Source organism: Equus quagga, chromosome 11 (assembly GCF_021613505.1).
Source record: "Equus quagga isolate Etosha38 chromosome 11, UCLA_HA_Equagga_1.0, whole genome shotgun sequence".
Lineage (NCBI taxonomy): Eukaryota > Metazoa > Chordata > Mammalia > Perissodactyla > Equidae > Equus > Equus quagga.
In genome coordinates, this window is record NC_060277.1 from 83,526,558 (window position 1) to 83,546,051 (window position 19,494).

Sequence of the window (19,494 nt, forward strand, 5' to 3'; positions counted from 1 at the left end):
TCCTCAATTTCTTTACTCAAGTATTTCATAGATTTCTGCCATATGTTATTTTAATGACACAATTAAAAGTTTCCTTTTAGTTTCATAGGTGAAACTAAATATAGTGTATTTAGTATTTTTCCTCTGGTGTGATGTGGGTATCACTATTTGGAGAGACCCTTCTCACTCTTGATTGGATTCTTTTATTTCAGCCTCTCGTAAAAGGAGTGGAACTGACACAGTTTGTGTATCTCTTTGCCTTTTGATGCCTACTGGCCCCGCCTTAGGTTTGCTGAAGGTGTATATAGGCCATTGGTTAAGAATTGTTCTGGTAAAGTTCCTATGTTGTAAAAGCTATATTTTAAATTTGACAATTTGGAGCTCATGCTAAACAAGCTTCCAGACAGAAACTAATGTGCTATTTCTTCATACTTTTATTAATTTCCTGTTTGATATTCAGATTACTTATAAGTGAGAAATGTAAAATGTAAACCATTTTAGATATTTTCTCTGACTCATTGTACTTAATCAGTGAAAAGCCTTTTAAAAGAATGCGACACTGTCTCCTTTATAGGCAAGAGAGAAATTAAAAAATTTATTAATGGTGGTAAAATACATGTAACAAAATTTACTGTCTTTAGCATTTTTAAGTATACAGTTCAGTAGTGTTAAGTATATTCACACTGTTGTACAATCAGTCTCCAGAACTTTTTCATCTTGCATATTTGAAGCTCTCTACTCATTAAACAATAACTCCCCATTTCCCCTCCCACCAGCTCCCAGCAACCCCATTTTATTTTCCTTTGCCGGAAGTTTGACTACTCTGGATACTCATAAGTGAAATCATATAGTATTTGTCTTTTTGTGACTCCCTTTCTTCACTTCTCATAACATCCTCAAGGTTCATTCATGTTGTAGCATATGTCAGAATTTCCTTCCGTTTTAGGACTGATTAAATCATCCACGATGTGTATGTATCACATTTTGTTTATCTGTTTTTCTATTGATGAACATTCAGATTGCTTCCATTTTTTGGCTGTTGTGAATAATGCTGCTGTGAACATGGGTGTTCATCTCTTGTAGACCTTTCAGTTTTTTTGGATATATACCCAGAAGTGGTATGACTAGATTATGTGGTAATTCTGTTTATAATATTTTGAGGATCCTCCATAGTGTTTTCCATGGCAGCTGCACCATTTTGCATTCCTGCCGAGAGTGTACAAGGGTTCCAATTTCTCCACTTCTTTGCCAACACTTGTTTTCTGTTTTTTTGATGACAGCCATCCTAATGGGTGTGGGGTAATATCTCATTGTGGTTTTGATTTGCATTTACCTGAGGAGTAGCATGTTGAACATCTTTTCATATGCTCGTTGGCTGTTTGTACATCTTTGGAGAAATGTCTGTTTAGGTCCTTTGCCCATATTTTAATTTTTTTATGTTTTGTGGTTTTTTTGTTGTTAAGGTATAGGAGTTCTTTATATATTTTGTATATTGAGGCTTTTTCAGATACAAGATTTGCAAGTATTTTCTCCCATTTCATAGATTTCTCTTTCAACTCTGTTGTGTCTTTTGATGTACAGAAGTTTTAAATTTTGATGTCTTGCTTGTCTATTTCCACTTTTGTTGCGTGTGCTTTTGATGTCATATTCAAGAAATCATTCCTAGGGGCCGGCCCCGTGGCTGAGTGGTTAAGTTCGTGCACTCTGTTTCAGCGGCCCAGGGTTTTGCTGATTCGAATCCTGGGCGCAGACATGGCACCACTCATCAAGCCATGCTGAGGCAGCGCCCCACATGTCACAACTAGAAGGACCCACAACTAAAAATACACAACTATGTACTGGGGGACTTTGGGGAGAGAAAGGAAAAAAATAAAATCTAAAAAAAAAAATCATTGCCAAATCCATATCATGTAGGTTTTCCCCTCTGTTTTCTTCTGAGAGTTTTATAGTTTTAGGTTTTTTGTTTAGGTCTTTGATCCATTTTAAGTTAATTTTTATATATGATGTAAGCTGAAGGTATTTATCTGCTGGGGCTGCCGTAACAATAGCACAGACTAGGTGGCTTAAACAACAGAAATTTATTTTTTCATGGTTTTGGAGGCTGGAAGTCTATTGTCAGGGTTGTTTTCTTTTTTCTTTTCTTCTTTTGTTACATTATGTAAAATGTCAAGTGTACATGATTATTTCTGTTTCTGTGTAAATTACATCATGTTCACACTCAAAGACTAATTACCATCCATCACCATACGCTGTGCCTAATCACCCCTTTTGCCCTCCTATGGTTGCTTGCTGGTGAGGCCTCTCTCCTTGGATACAGTTCCTTCTCCCTGTGTCTTCACCTAGGTTTTTCTCTTTGTGTGTACACTCTTGGCATCACGTTTTCTTCTTGTAAGGACACCAGTCTGGTTGAGTTAGGGCTCTACCTTTATGACTTCATTTAACCTTCCTTACCTCTTTACGGGCCCTATTTCCAAATACAGTTACATTAGGGCTTCAACATAGGAGTTTGTTGGGAGACACAATTCAGTTCATGACCAGGTCCAATGTCATTCTTCTGCATCTGGATATCTAGTCTAAGGGAAAATTTTTAAAATTGAGTTGTTCTGTTCGCTTATGAAGATCTAGTATAACATCGTGCAGTTTATCTCATGTCTTGATTATTGTTGGCATTGGCCACATGTAGTAGAAGTATTTGTGCATGCATACATACTCAAGTAGGTATAGCCACATAATCTGATTTGCTCAAAATGTAGTAGTAGGATAGAATTTATCATCTATAATGATGCTAGGAAATGATGTTATATTTGTACTTTATTTAGAAACTAGTCTCCATTTTTTATGTGATTGTAAAGTCCTTATAGATTAATGAAAACAATATTCTTAAAAAATTGTGGTGCTAACTTCAGTAGCACATATACTAAAACTGGAACAATACAGAGAAGATTAGCATGACCCCTGCGCAAGGATGATGTGCAAATTTGTGAAGCATTCCATGTTTTTATAAAGCAGTGTTACCTCAATAAAATAAATAAATAAATAAAATTTAAAAATTGTGTCGCATGTATTTTTTTAGCTTATTTCATAGAAGATGTGGAATACTTTTCTGAGAAACATAAAATTGACTGATGTATTTGCCCAAACTTAGGAATTTGTTGAGCTAATTATGTTCAAATTTAATTTAATTTATAACTGTGTTTTCTTTTCATGATATATAGATGTGAAAATCACCATGAAAAACTTAGTGTATTTTGCTGGACTTGTAAGAAGTGTATCTGCCATCAGTGTGCACTTTGGGGAGGAATGGTGAGCAGAACAAATTTAGTATGTTATTTTTAGTTAGAGACTAGAAAACACTAGAGTACTTGTTTGATTTAGGTAGAAAATAATGTCGTTTTACTCTCTTTATCGAATGAAAATTAAATGCATCTGCTTTTTAGCAGAAAGTATTGTACCTGTTCTTATTCCAGAAAAACTTCTTTTATGGGAAATTTTCATGTAGGATGTGTACCCCTTACATAAATATTATATTTCAGTGGAAAACCTATAAAATGTATAGTCATTTGCAAATCTTTTGTTGTAGGATGAAGGTCTTTTCTTTGATTACATACGTGTCAGTTGATCTGATGTCCTGACCAAGATTTCCAGTTTTGGTTTCTTTAGAGTGGAACAACTTTAGACATTTGTGAAATGAAAAATGTTCGCAATATGAATGTAAACGTCTAGATTTTATGATTCACTTTTTATTTTCTTTTTTTCAGTCTAATTCAAAAGTAGTTTTTTAAGGTAACCTACCTTTATCAAGTTTAAAACATGCAAGTTAGTTTACCTAGAGACAGCTTTTCATTTTAAAGTCATGTTCTATTGTTTAATTAATATTTATTTAAATTATATACTTCCAGTAATAAATAGAATTAGCATAAGTAGGTTTGAGAATAAACACAGTAGAGTCTTCGTGGGGAAAGTTTAGTCATAGTGGGAGCAGAAGTGGGTAGACATGTAGAGGTCCCTGTTAGCAATGAGAATTGATCCTACTTTGGGCATCAGTCAGCATGTTTTAGGGAGAGAATGGCAGGCAAGTTGGTTGAGTAGAGCTCAATTCAGAGAGCTTTCTATTAGAGTTTGAATACTAATGTGCTGACTAGAAAAAATTATGTTTCCACGATTTGTTTACTTAAATAAATGGATTTTGTAAGAAGCAATGGAAACATTCTTTTCCATGGTTCACATCTTTTTTCTCTTAGAGACCATGACTGGATGCCTTGGTTGAACAAGACAGTTCTAATAAGAACTTCTCTGTTACAGGAAGTTTCTTAAAATAGAAATTTAAGTTCTATTTACCAATCAAGTGAGTTATAAATTACAGTACTAAAATTGGATAGAAAACTGATTATAGGTTGTTAGCTCTAAAAAATTGTTCTTTGAATACAACTGGATTTGTGAGGCTGATTTGTGCGGGTGTTCTGTCTCCACAGTAACTGTTCATGGCATGAGAATAGGTTCATTGCTTTTGCTAATAGTGTACCATGGGTCTTTCTAATTTATTCACTTGTGCTAGAGATAGGGGGTTCAGTGATGAACAGGACAGATATCAAACGTCTAGTTTTGTATTTAATTGTTGTTGTGATAGATATTAGGATGATTCAAAGGATGAGTAGAAATGAAGAGATGGAGAGTTTGGGGAGGGAGGATGAAGAAGGAGAATTTCTGAATAAGAAGGAGTTACTTTTGTTAAGGCCTGGTGGGAAGTTTGAGGACATGGAAGAAGGCTAGTGCTGACTAAGAGAAAAGTGGCAGATAAGGTTGTGTCAGGTGGTTTGGGCCAAGGTTAAGGATTTTGTTTCTTTCTAATGAATGAAGATTTCTAGATTAAGTGTAAACATTCTGCTAAAATCCTTTATCTACAATCTTGAAGGATTTCCTATATGGGCCAAGTGATTTTAAGCAAGGTCTGACCTGTTTTAACAAAGTAACGGCAGCCGGAAAGATAAAATTCATTTGAAAACATTTACTAGTTTATTAGAGTCCATTGAGTATTAATAAAGGAATGTAAATATAGATAAGATATATGAAAATGTTCTAAAACTACTCTTATGAATTTAAATAGCATGGTGGACATACCTTTAAACCTTTGGCAGAAATTTATGAGCAGCATGTTACTAAAGTGAACGAAGAGGTAGCCAAGCTTCGTCGGCGTCTCATGGAATTGATCAGCTTAGTTCAAGAAGTGGTAAGACTACTAGTAAAAGATCGTTATCCTTTGTATAGTCTTTAATATATAATATGTAATTATATTTTTTATAATTTAAATCACATATTGAAATCAAGATTTGAAAATTTGATAAGATATACTCATTCTCATCCACTTCAAACTACCTGAGGAATTTGCATCCAAACCCTTGGCTTGTTCCATAGTTGAAGCTGGAGAATTGCCTCCTCTTACGCAGAAATAGTCAGCTAATGAGCTGAATAAGCCTGTGTGTTAGAGTCAGTAATTGACTCCTAAATAGAGTCAGTATTGACTTTTACAAAGTTATTAAGTCGTGCATTCTTTGGAACCCCTGCTTTTGGGAGAGTTTCTGCTACCAAGAAATGATCTATTTCTGATGCCCTGAGTTAGAACTGAAAGAGTAATATTTAACACTACTCTTAGATACTGTATGGGTTAGACACCTTTGATGAGCTATTTACCAACTTGTAATATGATCTCTATGGGAAAATGTGATAAGCTTCAAACATTTAAGTAGTAAATATACTTGCGATATATTTTGTTTAAAGATGCCAGAATGATAGCTGTTACTGAAGTTTGTGGACCATTCCTAACTTAAGATGTCTTCTTTATTTTACCCCTTCAGGAATCAGGATTCAAATCATCATTTATTACATTCTTTATACAGAAAGTAGTGTTTTTTGAGTTGCATGTATGCTACCTACAATGTCATTTTGGAATATAAACAGTTGGCTTCTATTTAGCCTTCATCTAAGTGCCTTTTTTTTCTATTCTCTTGGCAATATTATAATTAGGTCATTAGGGAGGGTGTTCTAGGTTGAGATTCTTACTTCTTGTATTTATAATAATAGTAAGTACAAGAAAGAGTACTTTTTATTTTTGGTGGTATGCTATTACGAAATCTATATGTACTTTGTGATCTTTGAAAACCCTAATTTTTTGTGTGTTCTAAAAACAATTAAAAACTTTGTTACAAACTAGATTACATCTGGTTTTTCAGAATTTCCATTTGTTTTAGGTTTTTGCATGATGCAAATTGGCTTTAGTAAATTTTTTTGTTTTTGAATAGTGGTTTCCTATCATAGTTATGATTGGGGCTTTGAGTATGTGTTTTGTGTGTTACCTAAATCAATTTTTTCTAATTACCTATCTTTCTGTTCAACTGTCAAAATATCGTGTCCTTTATTATGCCTTAATTGTTTATTTTTAAGAAATTTTTTCCTGGGACCAGCCCCATGGCCGAGTGGTTAAGTTTGCGTGCTCCGCTTTGGTGGCCCAGGGTTTCGCCAGTTTGAATTCTGGGCTCAGACATGGCACTGCTCATCAAGCCATGCTGAGGTGGCATTTCACATGCCACAACTAGAAGGACCCACAACTAAAAATACACAACTATCTACCGGAGGCTTTGGGAGAAAAAGGGAAAATAAAATCTTTAAAAAAAAAATTTTTTTTTTCCTGATTCAGTTCAGTGAACAATTTTTTAAAACCATGAATTTTCTGTGATATATAAACAATGAAAAAGTGTTATTGGCTTACAGTTTTTAAAGTGGAAATCAACTGACTTTAAGAATAATTACAGTGGTTGCATTAATGTCAGTTTGCTTCTGTTTTAAAAATTCTTTAATTAAAATTTTTTTACCTGTTTATCTTCTAGGAAAGAAATGTGGAAGCTGTAAGAAATGCAAAAGATGAACGTGTTCGGGAAATTAGGAATGCAGTGGAGATGATGATTGCACGGTTAGACACACAGCTAAAGAATAAGCTTATAACACTGATGGGTGAGTGTTTTTCTGTGCTGCCGGGATACATGGTGCTTTGAACCCCAATGTTGGTGAGTTGTTACAGGCTAGGAAAAGATTGGTTTCAAAAAAAAATTTTCACTTATTAAATGTCACTCTGTATCAAATAACATTACTCCAAATCGATACAACTTCTGCTAACCTCATGAGATATGCTTCCAGCTCTTCACACTGTGATTTCTAAAGAAAGTGATCTGATTTGGCAAGCTTGCCTGTATTGTCTTTTCTTTTTTAAACATGTAAATGAGGTTCTTTCTTCCTTTTCTGGAAGAATAATTTCCATAATAGTAATTCATTTATCCCTGTATGTGTTTCCAGCTTCTTGAGACTGTTTTCCTCTCTGAGCATTCTTCTTTACAGGTTCTTATGTTCAATGAACATACCTTTTGCTGACATTTAACGTAAACATCTGGCCTACTTACTACATTCTTTTTCTTCTTCTTTTTTTTTTTTTTTGCTGAAGGAGATTTGCTCTGAGCTAATTATATCCTCTTTTTTTGCTTGAGGAAGATTAGCCCTCAGGTAACATCTGTGCCAATCTCTCTCTATTTTATGTATGGGTTGTCACCACGGCATAGCTGATGAGTGGTGTAGGTCTGCGCCTGGGATCTGAACCCGCAAACCTGGGCTGCCGAAGTGGAACATGCCAAACTTGACCACTATCCCACAGGACCAGCTGGTGCATTTCTCTTTTTAAGCCACAGTTAAATTTTGGGGAGGAAGTATTTCAGATTAGTTGACTGATAAAAACTTGCTTTCCTAGATCTTACTATATTCCTTTTAGAGGAAGCAATAACATTAATTTCACTACAAAGTATATTGTCATTGTATAGTTCTTAGGTGAATTTAATAAACCTAAATTGCATTTTATGTAAAACTATAGTTAGGGTTAGTTCTGAAATCCTCTTGTCAAAGTTACTGCAACATTAGGTTCAACCCCTTAAAGCTCCAGGAAAATGTTTTAGAGTAGCTATAATGAAGTTTTGCTTACGTGAAATTGGTTCCTTGTCATTGAATATATTCAGTGAGTTAATTTCATTCTTAAACCAATAATGAGCCTGAATGTTGGTGTTTGTCATTTTTAAATAGGTCAGAAGACATCTCTAACACAAGAAACAGAGCTGTTGGAATCCTTACTTCAGGAGGTAGAGCACCAGGTGATGAAATATTAAATGCAGTGAAATAAAATCTTTATCTTTTTTTGTCCATATGCTTTAAACTTTTTTTTTTCTTTTTAACAGAGACTATATAAGATCGAAAGATCTGGGGATCTATATGCTATACTAGGGATTTTTGTGAAATAGAAATCAGCTGATTCTTTCAAGTTTTCTGCATCATTGTTGGGAACTAGTTGAAATTATTAAGATTTACTCTGTTTTGTAAGAATGGAATTGTTTTTACTGGGAATAATCCATAGGAATCTGTAAATCTATAAAAGATTAAGATCTTCTGCCATTGGGACTTACGTGGTGGCTTTGAGATAGAATGTTAAGTGCCAGTTAATTTTATATAGTGATTCTTGTGCTAAAATTAACGCTTTTATTTATTAAGGAAATTTTTAAGTACCAAATAGATAGAAGGTATTCTTTTAGATGTTTCGAATACAGCAGTGGACAAAATGGCACTGTCATTTTGTCAGTCTGTTCTCATAGAGTTTATAATTTAGATTGGGGTAGGTGGGGTTGAAGCACATAGTGAATGAATAAATAAAATGTGTAGTGTCACTGAAATCTTATCTGTTTTAAATTTCGTTTTTGGAATTCTTGAATTCCTCTCTATGCCTAATACACAGCTGTCTTCTGGGACTTTTCTCTTAAATTATCATCTTGGGTATTCTCTTCATTTCTTTCTTGGGTTGAATTTCATGTCTCCCGATTCCCATGGCTTCCACTCTTTTTGTTTACGTGTTTGTTTTGGTGTCACATTTCCTCCTGTAACTTTCCTGAAAGGATAATCAGAATAAATTTTTCGAGACTGCATGTCTGAAAATATTTTTATTTAATCTTTATACTTCATTCATGGTTTGGCTAGTAGGATTCAGTACATATATATTTATTTAAATACTCTTACTTTTCAGTGCTTCCATTTTTTGGGGGGGGGGGGGGGAGATTAGCCCTGAGCTACCATCTGCTGCCAATCCTCCTCTTTTTGCTGAGGAAGACTGGCCCTGAGCTAACATCTGTGCCCATCTTCCTCTACTTTATATGTGGGACGCCTACCACAGCATGGCTTGCTAAGCGGTGCCATGTCCGCACCCGGGATCTGAACTGGCAAAACCCAGGTTGCCGAAGTGGAACACGCACACTTAACTGCTGCACCACTGGGCCAGCCCCAGTGCATCCATTCTTAATTGGTCATGTTATTCCGCTAGTCCAGAGACTTTATTTTATCCCATCCAGAGAATAAACTGGCAGCCTTCTGCTGGTGTTATAGAGCAAATTTTAAGTAGCTATGATGGAGTAGGGTGGGAATCCAAGGATGTATGTTCTTTTCTTTTTAGTGGCTTTATTGAGGAATAATTGACAAAAAATAAACTACATGTATTTAAAGTGTATAATTTAATAAGTTTTGACAAACATATACACCTGTGAAACCAGCACAGGTCAAGATGGTGAACATATGCATTAGCCCCCAAAGTTTCTTTGTTCCTCTTTGTAAACTTTCCTGCTTCTCCCCACACTTCTGTCTCCACACAACCCCAGTCTGCTTTCTGTCATAGATAAGTTTGTATTTTCTAGAGTTTTATATAATTAGAATCATATATGTTATGTACTTGTCTTATGTCTGACTTCTTTCACTGAGCAAAATTATTTTGTGATTTGTTCATAGTATCAGTAGTTCTTTCCTTTTTAATTGTTGAGTAGTATTCCGGTGTATGTATGTACCAGAATTTGTTTTTCCATTCAACTGTTTATGGCTATTTGGGTTGCTTCTTGTTTTTGGCCTTTACAAATAAAGCTGCAGTGAGCATTCAGGGACGGATCCGTACGTGGATATATATTTCTTCTTCTCTTGAGTCCACCTAAGATAGAATGGCTGGGTCAAATGGTAGATGTATGAATAAGTTTTTAGTCACTGGCAGCTGTTTTCTGAAATGATTGTACCATTTTATATTTCCAGCTGTAGTCTATGAGAGTCCCATTTTCTCCATGTTCTTGTCCACACATGATATAGTCAATTTTTTGAATTTTAGCTATTTTCACTTAGTGTATAGTATTTCATTAGGGTTTTTAATTTGCATTTGCCTTATAACTAATGATGGTAAGTATCCTTTCTTGAACTTATTTGTCATCCATATATCTATGTTGCAGTGTCTGTTCAAACCTTTTGCCCATCATTTTATTGACTTGTTTTCTTGTTGAATTTTCGGAGTTGTTTATATAAAGAACTGGATATAAGTTTTTTATTAGATATATGCTTTTCAAAGATTTTAAGTCTGTGGCTTGTCTTCTCATTCTCTTTAAAGTGTCTTTTGAAGAGGAGAAGTTTTTAATTTTGATGAAGTGTAACTTATCAATTTGTTCTTTTAGTGTCATAGCTAAGAAATCTTTATCTAACCCAAGATCACAAAGATTTTCTTTTATATTTCTTCCGGAAGTTTTGTAGTTGTAGATTTTACGTTTAGGTCTGTGTTCCATTTTGAGTTGTTTTTGTATATGAGGTATGGATCCAACGTGGTTTTTTTGTTTTTGTTTGTTTTCATATATGGTTATCTAGTTGTTTCAGCACCATTTGTTCAAGACCAGCCTTTCTTCACCGAATTGCCTTTGCATCTTTTGAAAGAATTGTTGTCCACATATGCATTGCTCTATTGCTGGAATCTATTCTATTCCACTCATTCATTGATTTTTCTGTCAGTTTGTCATGCTGCATAATGATATTTTGGTAAACGACAGACCGCATATACAATGGTGGTCCCCTAAGATTATAATGGAGGTGAAAAATTCCTATTGCCTAGTGCCATCATCATAATGTTGTATTGCAACGCATTACTCACATGTTTGTGGTGATGCTGGTGTAAACAAACCTACTGTGCTGCTAGTCCTATAAAGGTATAGCACATACAGTTATGTACAGTACATAATATTTGATAAACGACTCTGTTATTGGTTTATGTATTTATTATAGTGTACTTATTATTTTAGAATGTACTCTTTCTCCTTATAAAAATAAAGCTAAAACAGTATGTTGTGTTCCACCAGCAGCAACCTCATACATCTTGTGTTTACCGCATCTCTTGATTGCATCATTTTCTCTTGTGCTTGATTTTTATTTATTTGAGTTTTGGTTTTTTTTTTTTTTTGAGGAAGATTGGCCCTGTGCTAACATCTGTTGCCAGATTTGCACCAGTCTTCCTTTATTTTGTATGTGGGACGCCACCATAGTGTGGCTTGATAAGCAGTGTGTAGGTCTGTGCCTGGGATGTGAACCTCAGACCGCCAAAGCGGAGCATGCAAACTTAACGACTATGCCACCAGGCTAGCCCGTCTTGTGCTTGATTTAATCTCTTGTTTTCTTCATCATGGCCCCTAAGCATACAACACCCTTAGCGTTGCTAGTAAGAAGGCATGTTGAGTGATTGACCTGGAAACAAAATTAAAAAGGATTAAGGGCTACGAAGGTGGAAAATCAGTAACGGTTATTGCTTGCCAGTCAGGCATGTCCCATTCCACCATAGCTGTGATCTTGAAGAACAAGAACAAAATGATGGAAGCTGTTAAAGGATCTGCTTCATTGAAGGCAATGAGACTAAGAAAAACTTGAGAAGGGCCTATATCAGACATGGAGAAACTTCTTTTTGTTCTTTTTTTAAAGATTTTATTTTTCCTTTTTCTCCCCAAAGCCCCTCAGCACATAGTTGTGTATTTTTAGTTGTGGGTCCTTATAGTTGTGGTATGTGGGATGCCGCCTCAGCGTGGCCTGACGAGCAGTGCCATGTCCACACTCAGGATCTGAACCAGTGAAACCCTGGGCCGCCAAAGCAGAGTGCGCGAACTTAACCACTCGGCCACAGCGCCAGCCCCCAAGACATGGAGAAACTTCTAATGACCTGGATTGAAGACCAGATGTAGAAGTATATCCTTCTCAGCATGATGACAGTCATGGCCAGAGCAAAAAGTTAGTTTGCAGGATTGAAAGAAAAGACTAGACTCAACTTGATGTTGAAATTACTGCCAGCTCTCTGTGGTTTAAACGATTCAAGAATCATTATTCTTTACATAATGTGAAGGTTAGTCTGTGAGTGCTGATGTGAAGGCAGCTGAAGAATTTTTGGAAACTCTAGATAAGCTGACTGCGGAGGAAAATTACTTGCCAGAGCAAGTATTCAATATGGTGAAACCTCCTTATTCTGTAAACAGATGCCCGAAAGGACTTTCATCCATAAGGAGGCCAAGTCAGTGCCAGGTTTCAAGGCTTTTAAGGACAGAATAACAGTCAGCAGGGTTGCAGGCTACAAATTAAAATCCTTTGTAATCTGGCACAGTGAGAACCCCAGGGCCTTCAAGCATATCAGTAAGCACACACTGCCAGTGTACTTCAGGAGCAATAATAAGTCTTTGATGACCCAACTCCTCTTCCAAGATGCCCTCCTGAATTTCTCTGCCAGTAAGATGGAGAAGTAGTGTTTGGTGAATAACATATCTTTCAAGATTTTGCTTCTTGGTGGTAATGCTCCCAGTGCTCCGATTGAGATCTTCATCCCAGTGTCAGAGCAGTGTTTCTCCCTCTGAACTCAACCTCTTTGGGCCAACTAATGAATCAAGGACTTATAGCAGCTTTTAAGGCTTACTACTTGAGGAGGTCCTTTGCCCAGGCTATTGCTGCGACTGAGGAAGACACTGAGAAGACACTGGTGCAGTTCTGGAAGGATTACAGAATCTGTGATTGCATCAAGAACTTTGCTTGGCCTTGGGGTGATGTCACCAAGGAGTGTATGAATGATATCTGGAAGAAGATACTCAAGAGGTTTGTCAGTGACTTCAAAGGACTTGCCAAGGACGAGGAGGTTACAGAAATCAACAAGGCTGTAACTGAGATGGCAAACAACTTGAACCTCAGTGTGGATGAGGGTGATGTTGAGGAGCTCCTAGAGGTAGTTTCCGAGGAATTGGCTAACGAGGAGTTGTTGGAACTGGAACACATAGCTGAAGAAGAGGCAGGAGAAAAGGAAACTGCAGGGGAAAAAAAAAGAACTGCCGAGAAAATTCACAGTGAAGAGTTTGGCAGAACCTTTTGCAGACATCGTTAGGCTCCTTAAAAAGTTTGAAAACATGCACCCCAACAGCAAAAGGTTTTCATTAATAGTGAGGAATATTCATGGTGCATTATCTGCTTTCATGCAAATCTGTGATGAAAAAAAGAAGCAAACCACCATGGGCATATTTCTGAAAATAGTAACACCTCCTCAGAAAGAGGCTCAGGCAGGTCCTTCAGGAGATATTCCAGAAGAAGGTACTGTTATCATAGGAGATGACTGTTCCATGTGTATTATTGCCCCTGAAGACCTTCCAGTGGGACAAGAGTTCAAGGTGCATGACAGTGATATTGATGATCCCAACCCTTTGTAGGCCTAGGCTGATGTATGTGTTTGTGTTAATTTTTAACAAAAAAGTTTAGAAGGTAAAAACTTTTTTATGTAGGAAAAAGCTTATAGAAAAGGATATAAAGAAAGGATATTTTTGTATAGTTGTACAATGTGTTTGTGTTTTAAGTTGTGTTTATTGCAAAAAAGCCAAAAAATTAAAATAATTTTTTTAAGTTTATGAAGTAAAAACGTTACAGTAAGCTAAGATTAATTTATTATTGAGGAAAGAAAAGTATTTTTATAATTTCATAGTTTTCTGTTAAAATATTTTTTATCGTTTTTCATATTTTTATAACTTTTTGGTGAGGAAGATTGGCTCTAAGCTAACATCTGTTGCCTATCTTCCTCTTCTTTTTTTTCCTCCCTGAAGCCCCAGTTTGTAGTTATATGTCATAGTTGTAAATCCTCTAGTTCTATGTGAGATGCTGCCACAGTGTGGCTTGATGACCAGTGTATAGGTCCACACCCAGGATCTGAACCAGTGAACCCTGGGCCACCAAAACAGAGTGTGCAAACTTAACCACTACACCACGGGGCTGGCCCCTGTAATTTTTTATAAAAAATATTTTTTATAAATTTAATTTAGTCTGAGTGTACAGTGTTTATGGAGTGTAAAGTAGTGTAATGTCCTGGGCCTTCACATTCACTCACCATTCACAGACACACTCACCCGGAACAACTTCCAGTCCTGCAAGCTCTATTCATGATAAGTGCCCAAATAGGCAAACCATTTTTTATCTTTTGTGTGGTATTTTTACTGTTCCTTTTCTATGTTTAGATATGCTTACATACACAAATACCATTGTGTTACAGTTGCCTGCAGCATTCAGTGCAGTAACTTGCTGTACAGATTTGTAGCCTAGGAGCAATAGGCTACACCATCTAGGTTTGTGTAAGGACACTCTGTAATGTTTGCCAAATGAGGAAATCGCCTAATGACCCGTTTCTCAGAATATATCTCCGTTGTTAAGCAACGCATGACTGTGCTACACCATTTTGAGTATCGTAGCTTTATAATAAAAGGGTTAGCTCTCCAACTTTGCCCTTTTTTACAGAGTTGTTTTGGCTATTGCAGATTCTTTGCATTTTCTTACGAATTTTAGAATCATCTTGTTAATTTCTACCAAAAAAGGTTCTGGGGTTTTGATTGGAATTGCATTGGATCTATAGACTAATTTGGGAAGATATGACATCTTAATAATCCTGAATCTTCCTTTCACGAAGAAAATTCCATTTGTTTAGATCTTCTATACGTTTTCTCAACAATGTTTTCTAGTTTTCAGGGTAGAAGTTTTTCCCATCTTTTCTCAGATTTATTTAGTTTTTCAGAGTTTTTGATGTTATAAATGGTTTTTTTAAACAACTGTTGCCAATCTTTTTTTTTTTTTTCTGCTTTATCTCCCCAAACCCCCCGTACACAGTTGTATATCTTAGTTGCAGATCCTCCTAGTTGTGGGATATAAATGGTTTTTTAAAATTTTAATTTCTGATTTTTTTATTCTTTTTTTATTTTTTAATTAATTTTTTTTAAAGATTGGCACCTGAGCTAACAACTGTTGCCAATCTTTTTTTTCTGCTTTTTCTCCCCAAATTCTCCCAGTACATAGTTGCATATTTCAGTTGTGGGTCCTTCTAGTTGTGGCGTGTGGGATGCTGTCTCAGCATGGCCTGATGAGCAGTGCCGTATCTGCGCCCAGGATCCGAACCGGTGAAACCCTGGGCTGCCGAAGTAGAGCACGCGAACTTAACCACTCGGCCACAGGGCTGGCCTCTAATTTCTGATTTCTTGTGGCTGTATAATTGATTTTTGTATATTGATCTTATATCCTGCAATTTTGCTAAATTCATTTATTAGTTCCAGTAACTTGTAAATACCTTGGATTGCCTATAGATAGTCTTGTCATCTCTGAATAAAAGCAGTTTTCTTTCTGATTTGCTGCCTTTTATTTCTTTTTCTTGTCAGGTTTTCCTGGTCAGAACTTCCAGTGTAATGTAGATTTAAGTATGATGTTAGTTGTGGGTTCGTTGCAGATGTCCTTTATCAGGTTTAGGAATTTTCTTTTATTTCTATTTGATGAGTGTTGGATTTTGTCTAATTCTTTTCCTGCGTGTTTTGAGATGATCATAAGGTTTTCTTTTTTTCTTTTTTTAAGATTTTATTTTTCCTTTTTCTTCCCAAGGCCCCCAGTACATAGTTGTATATTTTCAATTGTGGATTATTCTAGTTGTGGCGTGTGGGATGCCGCCTCAGCATGGCCTGACAAGCAGTGCCGTGTCTGTGCCCAGGATCCGGACTGGCAAAACCCTGGGCTGCCAAAGCAGAGTGTGTGAACTTAACCACTCGGCCACAGGGCCGGCCCCCTCAGGTGCCTATCTTTAAAAATAAAATAAAATAAAATTCGATCTTCATCTTACACCATACACGAGACTCAGTTCCAGGTGGGTTAAAGACCTAAGTATGAATAGCAAAATTTGATTATGGTTATGTGCTGCATAAAGATGTTTTGGTCAATGATGGACTGCATATATGAATGTGATCCTGTAAGATTAGTACTATAAAGCCTAGACAGATTGTAGGCTATATCATCTTAATATTCACACATCAACAAAATCATCTAACGACACATTTTTCAGGACTTATTCCCGTCATTAAGTGATTCATGACTAGGGGGCCGACCCCGAGGCTGAGTAGTTAAGTTCCTGTGCTCCGATTCAGCAGCCCAGGGTTTCACTGGTTCGGATCCTGGGCGCGGACATGGCATTACTCATCAGGCCATGTTGAGGCGGCATCCCACATGCCACAACTGGAAGGACCCACAGCTAAAATATACAACTATGAACTGGGGGGCTTTGAGGAGAAAAAGGAAAAATAAAATCTTAAAAAAAAATAAAAGTCATTCTATTTTTATCTCATTTTTCCAGTATATAACCAGAATAATTTCTATTTTCCTTCCTTATTAAGAATTTTGAGGTGCCAATGAATAATAATTTTGTTTATTCAGATAAATTTTTTCCTCACACAGTTGCGGTCTTGTAGTAAGAGTGAGTTGATATCTAAGAGCTCAGAAATCCTCATGATGTTTCAGCAAGTTCATCGAAAGCCTATGGCATCCTTTGTTACTACTCCTGTTCCACCAGACTTTACCAGGTATGACCGTTTTTTAACTTGATTTTCATTTGAAGTTTATGTGCAAATGCGTATACTTCTTTTAAAAGAATTTTATTTTTCTTAACTCCATCTTACAATGATGCAGTCTGGTGAACTTTAGTTTATGTGTGTAAACCTGGTTAAAAAAAATTCTGGTGGACTTACGCTTTTGACTGTAAAGAGAAGATGATGGTGAACTAGGAATTGGTTTCTTCCTGGAGCTTCATCTTCTGTACTGTAAGAAGAAATAATTGATCCCATTCAGTTGTTTCAGTGTCTGTTCATTCTTTCTTTTTAATTGAGATGTAATTGACGTATAACATATTAGTTTTCAGGTGTACAACATAATGACTCAGTATTAGTATATATTGCGAAATGATTACCACAAGATGTCTGGTTAACATCTGTCACCATACATAGTTATAAAAATTTCTTTCTTGTGATGAGAACTTTTAAGATCTACTCTCTCAGCAACTTTGAAATCTGCAATACAGTATTATTAACTGTAGTCACCATGCTGTTCATTATGTCCCCGTGACTTATTTATTTTATTACTGTAAGTTTATACCTTTTGACTCCTTTTTTTAGATTCCACACATAAGTGAGATCATACTGATTTGTCTTTCTCTGTCTGACTTATTTCATTTAGCATAGTGCCCTCAAGGTCTGTCCACGTTGTAGTGTGTTCATTCTATTTACCTTTTGAGTTTACATCTCTACACAGTGACTGTAACTCATTATTTACATGTATGTTGCCAAAAACAAAGCTCAGAAAATGGATGAAATGCCAAGAGATTTTGAAGGTGACATGATGTTATCTCTAGGTTCTAAAAGATAGTGGGAGGAAACAGTTGATTGTATTCTATGCATCTTTTTAGTGTTTATCTTGGGGAATCTTAGAATTCTTCTGAGCAGCGTGTTCTTTCTAGCATGTTTAGGATTACACTGTGGTATTAGAGGAGTGGTTCTGAACACTGGTGATATGTTAGACTCACTTGGGGTTGAAAATTACCAATGCTGGCCCATACCCCAGGTCTTTCTGGGTGGGTTAGTCTGTTTGTACTGCCATAAGAAAATTCCATAGACTGGGTGGCTTGTGCAACGGAAGTTTGTTCTTTGACAGTTCTGGAGGCAAGAAGGTTAAGGTCAAGGTGCTAGAAAATTGGATTTCTGGTGAGACCTCTCTTCCTGGCTTGCAGATAGTGCCTTCTCTCTGTGTCCTCACATACCCTTTTCTCTGCGTGCACAGAGATCAGTCTCGAATATCTTTGCCTCTTCTAAGGACATGAGCTGTATTAGGTTAGGGTCTTACTTTTATGGCCTCATTTAACCTTAGTTATCTCCTTAAACGTCCTGTCTCCAAATACAGTCATACTGTGGTTTCAGGCTTCGACATACGAATTTTGGGGGATATGATTCAGTCCATAAAATTGGGTACAGCTAGGCATTTGTAGTGTGTTCTTTTAAAATCTCCTTAGCTTATTCCTAAAATGAGAGGTTAAACTGTTGCTTCAGATAAATATTAGTATGACAGACTTTAGTCAATCTTATACTTTAGAGATGGCTTATGGAATACTGTCCAGTGTTTCTAGCATGTTGAGGGCTACAGTACATTTAGGAAACATCTTTGGTTGTAAAAATGTTTGTTTAGCTGCCTTTTCTTTTTTCTCTAATATGTGATGCCCGCTGATTCCCACAGGGCATTGATTGTACTAGATTGTATGGTGTAAGCCAGAATTTTTCAACCTTAGTATTGTTGACATTTTGAGCTAGATAATTCCTTTTCGGGTGGAGAGAGCTTTCCTGTTTATTATAGGATGTTTAGCAGTATCCCAGTAGTACCTCTCTCCTTACAATTGTGACAAAAATGGTTCCTAACGTTGCCAGAAATTCCCTGGGGGAAAAATTGCCCCTGATTTAGAATCACTGGTGTAAGCTCTTGTTCTTCATCACAGATGCATTGCTGAGGATCATGACCATCCACAGTCCTATAAACAGAAGAACAAATTTTTCCGACAACCAGAACTCAGATAGTTCTCACTGAGTAATAAGTTTTTGTTTCTTTCTGGATTAACAAACCAGATACAATATTCATATTTTATTCAAGCACTGAATATTATTAAAGAACTGGGTATTTACTTTCATTAAATAGATTTGGATGAACTAAGGGTGTTCACCAGTGTCCTAAGGCCGCCTCTTTGATAGTGTGGTCAGCTGTTTCACTTTTGAGGATACTTTTTCTGAACCATTCCATTACCAGTGGAATGAAACATAAGTTTTGATGTAAATATTATATATAAAGATGAGTGGTTTTCACTTCAGAATCTGGCACATGGATCACCTATTATCGGAGGCCGTTGGAATGTTTGTCCAAAATGCAAATTCCAAGGCCTATTCCCTGACAGTTTTTGGAGGTGGTCTCCTGAAAATGAATCTTGAGCACCTTGAGTAATTCTGCACTAAAATTTGGGAACCATTGATAGAGGTAAACTATCCTGATACCCCTTGAAGCAGCTCATCAGGTAGGCAACTCTGCTTTAGATTTCTCCCCCCCCCCCCACCCCCCCACTGAGGTAGATTACCCCTGAGCTAACATCTGTTACCAATCTTCCTCTCTTGTTTTTGGCTTGAGGAAGATTAGCCCTGAGCTAAGATCTGTGCCATTCTTCCTCCACTTTATATGTGGGTTGCCTCCACTGCATGGCTGACAAGTGGTGTAGGTCCATGCTCGGCATCTTAACCTAGGCTGCCAAAG

At 36.5% G+C, this 19,494-nt stretch overlaps 1 protein-coding gene and 1 non-coding gene across 16 annotated transcripts in view; both read left to right on the plus strand.

The window, feature by feature from the left end:
- Positions 1-19,494, plus strand: part of TRIM37 (tripartite motif containing 37) — a 142,863-nt gene that overhangs the window by 13,033 nt on the left and 110,336 nt on the right. For all 15 annotated transcript variants that reach the window (XR_006890582.1, XR_006890581.1, XR_006890583.1 and 12 more), the window contains exons 5-9: positions 3,195-3,282; positions 5,084-5,206; positions 6,861-6,984; positions 8,095-8,162; positions 16,615-16,739. Coding sequence is in view for 11 of the 15 variants with exons in the window: in XM_046675245.1 (XP_046531201.1) it covers positions 3,195-3,282; positions 5,084-5,206; positions 6,861-6,984; positions 8,095-8,162; positions 16,615-16,739 (528 nt within the window). In the remaining 4 variants the exon portion in view is untranslated. The remainder of the gene's footprint in view (positions 1-3,194; positions 3,283-5,083; positions 5,207-6,860; positions 6,985-8,094; positions 8,163-16,614; positions 16,740-19,494) is intronic.
- Positions 2,873-2,979, plus strand: LOC124248027 (U6 spliceosomal RNA). The gene has a single exon (XR_006890911.1). It is a non-coding gene; the product is annotated as a U6 spliceosomal RNA (small nuclear RNA).